At 40.2% G+C, this 8,910-nt stretch overlaps 1 protein-coding gene across 2 annotated transcripts in view; it reads right to left on the reverse strand.

Annotated features, from left to right (window-relative positions):
* larp1 (La ribonucleoprotein 1, translational regulator) overlaps positions 1-8,910 on the reverse strand; it is a 27,732-nt gene that overhangs the window by 13,212 nt on the left and 5,610 nt on the right. Inside the window, exons 3-8 of one of the 2 annotated variants that reach the window (XM_008401951.2) lie at positions 8,701-8,772; positions 5,437-5,587; positions 3,586-3,720; positions 3,348-3,500; positions 2,423-2,585; positions 491-635 (exon numbers count right to left, since the gene is read on the reverse strand). In XM_008401951.2, coding sequence (XP_008400173.1) covers positions 491-635; positions 2,423-2,585; positions 3,348-3,500; positions 3,586-3,720; positions 5,437-5,587; positions 8,701-8,772 — 819 coding nt within the window. The remainder of the gene's footprint in view (positions 1-490; positions 636-2,422; positions 2,586-3,347; positions 3,501-3,585; positions 3,721-5,436; positions 5,588-8,700; positions 8,773-8,910) is intronic. The other variant, XM_008401952.2, reaches the window with a different exon arrangement.

An 8,910-nucleotide genomic window follows, 5' to 3' on the forward strand; every position in this document is an offset into this window, starting at 1 on the left:
CATTTACATTATTTTCTTTATTTAGCGTTAAGTTGGCTCATTGTCTGGTTCAGTTTCATCGTTTAAGTAATAAAATATTAAAATCATTTTAATATTCTGGGTTTGGTGCGTCTTGGTCTGAATAACTGAATGTAGTCAGACTTCAGTGCATCTATGTGAGTTTTGWMGTTTCATATTGTCCACAGAAAACGTTTTTTGGCTGCTGCACATTTTCACCCAGTGAAAAAATGTGTGTATTTATGCAAACCTTGACGCAAAGTTAATTTTTATACATGCCGACTTGTGCATAAAATATGGCGCTGCACCTTTTCTTGCGCACGTCGCTTTATGCATGAGGCCCCTRAACCTGAACTCACTCAGAACAGACCCATATGAATGATTTTATGTCATAAACGGGCTAGTTTCACAGTTTTAATCAGTAGAAATGTTTGGTTTTGAGCTGCTCTCAGACTAATTTGTCCGTTTTGTGGTGTGAACATGTGAGTCTGACCTCCAGGATGAGCGCGACGTCGGTGGTGAGCGCCTGGACTCTGTGGAAGCCGGCGATGAGTCCGACAGGAAGGAAGCCGCCGGCGTCCATCTTCCTGCGCAGGAAGAAGTCCCGCTGCAGGTTTTCCAGGCTGAAGTAATATTCTCTGCAGGAGACAAAACGTTGATCTGCTGTCAGCTTCACCAACAACATCTGGATCAGAATCAACCTGAATCACAATAATCAGCAGTTTCCTTATGATCCATTTGGTCGGGTTGATGTTTGATCTCCGTTTTGACTCAAACTGGACCTGCAGGTCCAGCGTTTCAGCTTTTAAAGACCTGATTCTCTCAGATCCGCCAGCCTGAGACTTAAAGTGTTTCTGCAGAACCATTTTTACACAAAACGGCAAGAAACCCGACTTCAGTTCACATCAAATGTAGATTCTTCACATAAACAATAATAACTCTTTGAAGACTTTGAATTAAAGAGCTAAAAAACATTTAACTAGAAAATTCCTGCAGAAAGTTTATGGGGCCTGCCAAAGGATTTTTAATAAAGCGTTCTGATGCTACAAATGAGCAATAATGCTAAAGAAAGCTGCAAAGTAGCCAATAACCTGCGGGGAGACAGAAGCATGTTCACTAAGCTGTACTTGTACCATTGTGTTTGTTGCATAAGGTAAAATAAGCCAAAATGCTAATCTTAGCATGAATGCTATCAGCATGTGGAGCATCACTAGCATGATGTCGGTCATTACTTACTCCATTCAGTATATGAAACATTGCTAATAAGTAAGAAAAGCGTTCTGATGCTCAGCATTAGCATCAATGCTAAACTGAGCTAAATTGTAGTCAAAACCCTGTGGAGAGTCAGAAACATGTTGACGAAGCTGTACTTGGACCATTACTTTTGTTAAAATTAATGCATAAGGTGAAATTAGCCCAAATGCTAATCTTAGCATGATTGCTATCAGTAGCATGTTTGGCATCACTAGCATGTTGTCTGTCATTGACTTAGTCCATTGAATATAGAAAACATGGTTAATAAGTACAACAATTAGCTCAAAGCTGTTGCTATGGTAATTATCCAGGCTCTGTGTTCRGTTGCTATGGTAATTAATGAATCCCCTGCAGCTGTGGCAGCCAAAATGTGGGAAAATCCTCTTCAAACCAGCCAGTTTTCTAACCAAAACAGCACTTTGAACAACTCCTTCCCGTTCGGGAACCGTGACACGTATTTGAAAACCATTTGAAGCGTATGAGAGGACTATTTGTCTTCTCCGATATTCCTGCGTTTCATATCTCTACCTCGCTCACAGTATTAACAGCGATGAGATCATCATTAATCCTTAATAATCATCAGTAATAGTTAATAAACATTAATCCTTAATAATAATCATTAATAATCATTAATCGTTAATAATCATCATTAATCGTTAATAATCATCATTAATAGTTAATAATCATCATTAATCCTTAATCATCAGTAATCGTTAACATTAATCCTTAATAATAATCATTAATAGCTAATAATCATCATTAATCATTAATAATCATCATTAATCATTAATATTCATCATTAATCGTTAATAACCATCATTAATCGTTAATAACCATCATTAATCGTTAATAACCATCATTAATCGTTAATAACCATCATTAATCGTTAATAACCATCATTAATCGTTAATAATCATCATTAATCGTTAATAACCATTATTAAACATTAATAATCATCATTAATCCTTAATAATCCTTATTATCCTTAATAATCATCATTAATAGTTAATAATCATCATTAATCATTAATAACCATCATTAAACATTAATAACCATAATTAATCATTAATAACCATTATTAAACATTAATAATCATCATTAATCGTTAATAATCATCATTAATCGTTAATAATCATCGTTAATCGTCATCAGTCGCTGGTCGTGTGCTTACATCTGCCTCTTGATGTAGTCCTTGAGCAGCTCCTGGTCGGCGGCGTACAGCTCGCTGCTGCTCAGGTTGTCGTAGTAATATGTGACCGTGTTGCTGAACTTCTGGCCGTACGGCGCGTCTTTCCCGTCGAACGCCTTGTAGCCGTAGTGGTAGTCATGGTGACCTGCAGAGACAGGGGCGGGGCTTATTCCCACTGGTCTGAACAGGAAGTGATGTGCAGCGCAGAAATATAGTTCCAGAAATTATTACAATAAATGATAATACTTCTGTTTTAAACCCAGCCAGCTAATAATAATAAAATAATTAATTGACGCACAGCCTCAAAAGATAAAAGCTTGAAAAAACATTTAATCCTGGATCTGGAAACATCTTAAATATTCAAAATAATTAATTCTCTGCAACATTTAACACATTAGGTCATAAAAAATAAAGCTAGTGGCCAGATGGTGTTTAGTTTTTCCAACTTTTTAAAGATATTTCTGTAACAACTGAAGTGGAAATATTTGAGCTCATTTTAATTATTTATTGTGACCCGATTAGATCCCACGTTCTTTTTCTGCCCCACCAAACGAGGAAAAAAGGCTCAGAAGTTTACATACGGCCATCAAGCTAAACTGGTAAAACCTGCTGAAGTTTGGTTGATTGAACTGGATACATCCAGACACATCCTGATTGTTTATGGTTATGTAGGTTATTGGACCCACAGCAGGTCAAATCCCAACCCGAAGGTCAAATCCCAACCCGAAGGTCAAATCCCAACCCGAAGGTCAAATCCCAACCCGAAGGTCAAATCCCAACCCGAACCCTGCAGGAGTTTTAAAGTCAGCATAAACAAACCGATGCAGAAAAACGTCTGAATGTTTCCATGTTCAGAAGCAGCAGAGACTCAGACTGAAGGATAAAACTGAATAATGTGTGTTTGTACCTCTGCCGCCGCCTCGGCCTCGGCCCCGCCCCCTTCCTCTGCCACGCCCGCGACCTCTGAACCCTCCGCGGAACGGCGCCCCCTCGCTCTTCACGCTGGAAACCTCGTCGTGGTCGTCGCGCCACTCCCGCTCGTACTTCTGACTGTGCCAATCTGCCGGACAAACGCAAACCAGCCGCATCAGTGGTGACCTTTGACCTCTCCTGGCCACGAGAGCCGGCCGAGCGGTCCGGCTGACCTCTGAGGTCGTTCCGGGCGTTGGGCGCCAGCCGCGGCTGCTCGTTCTGCCGGCTGTTGTTGCGGGACGCCGAGCGTTCCCGCGGCCCTTCAGGCTTCACGTCGATCATCAGAGGAAGCCACTTCTGCTTGYTTCCTGTTGGGGGAACGTGGAGTTAATGCGACGACGAATCAGCAAGTAATAAATGAATCACATCCTGCAGAACTTTCATCTTTTCATACAATATTAGAAATACGTCAATAATAAACATCCCATTTGTTATAAAAGACATTTTATTAAACGACCCTTTAGTGAAACGTTTGACCATCTGGAGCCAAACAAGAATCTGAACATCAACGCAGACGACATGTTTTCAATTAACCAATTAATAAAAGGTGACTAATTATAGATTTATCTTGCAGAATTTGAACCAGAGGAGTTCTGGGTGGAGCAGATTTACAGATAAAGGTTTTTATTTAAGATTAAAGATGTTGGAGCCGACTTCCTGCCCCCAGGTGCCGAGGACTTTGAGGGAGCTCAGAGGGGACAGGGCGTCTGCTGTGGCAGCTGCTAAACTTTGGAACCAATGTCGGAAAAACAGGCCACTTCTCTGGCAACTTTTAAATCTGCTCTCAAGACTCGGCTGGCCTTTGATTCAGTTTGAGCTGCTGTTACTTTTAGTTACTTTTATTGTTTTTTTAGATTACTTATTGTGATATTTATTATGACTGCATATTTGGGTATGTTCTTGTATTGCATTGTGTGTCTTCATTTTAAGTGATTGTATTTTTGGTGTTAGTSTGCTTTTAATTTTTATTTCACTTGTTTTAATTCTGTGGCTGTGCAGCACTTTGGTCAGTGGAACTGTTTTAAAGTGCTAGATAAATAAACTTGGCTTGGCAGTGTTTCATCATCCTGTGGTCTTTTTTCTTTAAACTCCAGTTAGCTATTAATTAATTAATTGATTGATTGGTTCAAGTTCAGGTTTACAACACTTTTCTTCCCAATATCCTAAACTCTGAAAAACTCAGAGCGGGTTCTCTGAGGAGGAGAATCAGTTTCTGGATCAGATTTCAGGAAAAACTCAAATGCAGAATGCTGCTGCAGTACCTCAGCTGGCCAGCAGGGCGCAGCAGAGAGCCGCTGGAAGTTGAATTAAAAAGATGAAAAACAGAAGAAAAAGGACGGCGCAGAAAAGAGAAAATGTTCGTTTGAGCCAAAACTTTTCCTGAATTATTTTTATTTACAGAACGTCAGAATAACAGAAGTTTGGTAAAATTGCATTAAATTTTTTCTTAAATGTTTTTCAGTTTTCTTCCTAAGATTCTCAGTATTCAGACATGATCAGTTCAGTTCATGTGATTCTGTCCAAACTGATTCAGTTCATGTTCAAACATTTCCAGACCTGCTGATAATAAAGTGAAGTTTGTGTTAAAACATAATTTCTATGTCTGCTTTATTCTCCTAACATTGTAAACAAAAACAATCAGAATCTGGGCCTAATAAATGGAAACAAGATGGTGGCTCTTGCTGCGATGACATCACTCTGAACTACGGAAACCCAAAGAGTTCATTCCAGAAATTGGATCTTAAAAATGAGATTAATCTGAAGAACTTTGTTTTTGTTCATCTGGAAGAACAAATTTAACTTCCTGGTTCACGTCGACATCGTGTTCGTTCCTCATGTCATCTAATTTATAAAGGGCAGCGCGCACCCCCACAGCATGATGCTGCCACCACCATACTTCAGCTGGGTTTTAGCTTTTAATGGATTTTTCTTCTCCGAGCGCGAGAATCGATGTGAAGATTCTAGCTTCAGCTAACATTTTAAAGTCTTTTTTGGTTCCGAGTCGAGTATTTGAAGCCTTTCACCTTTTTTCTTCGGCCCGTTTTTCTGCGGGTCGTCGTCTCCGTTCTTCTCCTCTCCCGAGTCGTCAGATTTGGCCTTCAGGTTCTCCTTGCTCTCCTCGTTGCTCTCCCTCTTGTCCTTCGACTCCTTCTTGGCCGCCGACCTTTTGGGACCCTGAAAAACAGAAACCGTGTGCAGAATTAGTTTGTGTTGAACGGCTGGGATCCGGGATCCAAACCTTAGAGCCGAAACGTGTCGAGAGCAGAGAGCCGAACGATGCAGCAGCTTTCCTCCATGCCAAAGTGAAGCTTCAGCGTTAATAACAGCAGCAACTCAAAGCTCGTTTTGTTCATCCACATGCAAACATCCAAACCAAGCAACGATTACAGCAACGCAGATAAACCAGATGAAGAAGCGGAAAAAAGGTTAAACTTTGGGTTCAGAACTAAACTCCACTGCAATCATCCAAAATGTTGCTTTTTATTATTTAGTTTAATCTTTTCTGAAGGTCCCACCGTCTGTCCAGAACAGCCATGGAGAAGCCATCGCCGAGCAGAGCAGCGGTAGAAACGGATTTACTGACATTTTCTGGAGTTTATTTGAATAAGATTTACAAGCTGCTGGTTTTGTTCCCATAAAACAAAGAAAATCTTTCCAGAGAATCAGCAGCTAAAACAATCAGCAGCAACTCCAGGTAAAATCTGCCTATGAAAAATAAAATACAGAGGTATTTCATTTAAGAGTCAGTTTCTACAGACTAAATACTCCACAAATACACACAAAGGAAATCAGTAGTACGACCTTCCTGTGTCATACGGACCAAATATGGAGCCAAATGAGCAGAAAGTGAATTAAATGTTTCGTTAAAGTCGGACAGAGGAGGATTTACATGAGTTCAGAACATTTGGCTGCAGCTGAGCAAAACATGGCGACCGTAAAACGGTGCGGCGTCTCAGGTCACACACACACACACACACACACACACCCACACACACACACACACACACACACCCAGAACGCTTTGGATTCATGCGCCGCATCCAAGAACGAGTCGAGAACCAGCTGGAAAAACTCACAGCAAAAGGGAAAACTGTAAACTAGAGATGTGCTGATCAGGTTTTTTCCTGCCGATACCGATCACCCATGAGGGCCGATCACCGATACTGATCACATTATTATTATGTTTTTTATCATAAACACTACCGGTTACATTATGTGGAAAAAGGAACCATGAATTCACCTCAATTTAGACAAAAACTTGTTTTTAACAACTTTTTCCAAGAAGAAAACTAAACAAAACAGRCATTGTGCAAATTGTCCTGCTATCAGTAAAACTATCTTTAACAGACTGATAACATATGGAGGCTCTGAAGAGGCTAAATGATGCAAAGAGCCAAAATAAAACCTCAACATTGCCAAAAGATTAAAGTATAAAACTTAACATTCAAAGGCAAAAACAGGATCCATTACAATAAACAGAGTTACTGAATGAAAACTTCCTGTTAGCATGGCGGCTAGCTGATTACTGCTAGTTCTGAGTGGCTGTTTCTGACTGAGCAGAGTAATTATGCAGAGCAGGGAGGAGATCGATTATTTTTTAGAGATTATCTGTCTCATGTTAGGACAGCGAAAGTTTTAATACGTATGTAAAATGTATTTTTTAGGTTAGATGCTGCAGCTTTAAGCTGAGGTTCGGTGTGAGAGTCACTACCAGGTGGAGCAGAAGCGGCGCTCCGTCTGTGAAATATTACTACCTGTAGCGTAGCAGCGGTTCAACAGCGAGAGCAGAACCAGCGTCTTACATCGCAGCTCCAAGACTTAAATCATTTTATTTGTTTAGCTTTCTGACCGTCATGCTAATCCGGGTGAGTGTTTGTAGCTGTGCTGCTTTACCTGCTATCTGATCCTCCGTCAGTTTCGGCCTTTTGATTTAATTGTTTACAAGATAATTGAAAATGAAGCTGAACACAAAATCTGCCGAGAGCAGATTAAATATTCAACCTTCAGATTTGTTGACTTTCTGAATCTGAAATGTTTGAACAAACAACTTTACCAGTTTTTAAAGACATTTTTCATATTGAGGGACCAAAAGTCTGAATAATCTTTGTTTTCAAATAAAATGATCTCCTATTTGTTTTACAGTCAAAAAACTAAAGATGAATATATTTGAATCTTATTTCAGCAGCCAAACCACTGAGGGTAGAAGGACAACATGTTTTTATTTTAAATTCCCTCACATGTTAACCTTTAATTCATAACAAGCTGTAGACAAATTAAACTGCTGTTAAAAATTATGTGCAATAAAATCAAGCTGCTTAAATATTTTTTATCTTTTCCTGTTTTATTATTTGTATAAATTAAAGTCCCTATAAATAATATTACAGTTGTAAAGTTAAAACAGCAGCATGTGGCCTAATCAAAGCCTGTTCATTATATTCTTTCCTCTGTTCTCAGATAATTCAGTCTGAGCTGTTTCAGGGTCTCTGTCACTTTAAATGCAAACGAGCTGCTGCTGGCCACGCCCCCAACTCAGCGTTTACACTCAACAAAACAGCTGCAAAGAGACGAACAATTACACATCCGTATCTTGAAAAGCATTAGTGGAGCCTCCTGCACAACCAACCACAATGCAGCAAGTCAACAACTAAACTCTTGTTTTTTCCAGCAGCCGTTGTACAGAGCACAACAACCAGCTGACCAAACGCTGGAGATCAGCTGGGGTTGCTAGGCAACAGCGCAGTTTTTCTGTTTTGTTTTTTTTTAAAGCAGCCGTTTTTCCAGAACCAACAATCATGACCTTATTGCCCAAAAACCTCTGGGTATTATTTAAAATGTTTGTTCTGCTGAGACTCAAATGGACCAAAATGTGAAAAATATGAATTTTTCATTACAGATCTCCTTTAAAGGGTCACAAATACTAAAGTCCAACCAGCTGGAAACTATAAAATCTGGATTTTAAGGTTTCTAGAAGAAAGAGATTTAATGAAAATGATTTGAAACAAACCGTTTCCAAAGAAGCAGGTCTGTGAAGATCTAAAAATGGAGTCAGACATTTCAGAGTGAATGATTTAAACAGCCTGCATGTGAACCTTTGGCCTGAAACGGGTTTTATCTGCCGGGCTCTTTGGGTCGGTGCTCTGCCAACAGCAACGTTCCCTGAATCGATTTCTCTGTTAGTTCAACATGTGTGTCAAGTGTTGCACAATCAGGGGAAAGCAGCAGCTTCTCCTCCTGCCTGGAGGGTTTTTCTTTCCTGGCCTCATGGTGAGTCAAGAAGCTGAACTTACAGCGATTCTCCACGAGTCTCTGACCTGCCTGACAGGCGGCGGGCCGGACGCGCTCTGTCCCACTGCCTCCATCTGGACACAGGGAGGGAAGAGCAGTTTAGACAGGATCACAGAGAGAGAGAGACACAGAGACACAGAGAGACAGAGACACAGAGAGAGACAGAGACAGAGAGAGAGAGAGACAGAGACACACAGAGAGAGACAGAGAGA

This window comes from Poecilia reticulata, unplaced genomic scaffold, assembly GCF_000633615.1.
Source record: "Poecilia reticulata strain Guanapo unplaced genomic scaffold, Guppy_female_1.0+MT scaffold_155, whole genome shotgun sequence".
NCBI lineage: Eukaryota > Metazoa > Chordata > Actinopteri > Cyprinodontiformes > Poeciliidae > Poecilia > Poecilia reticulata.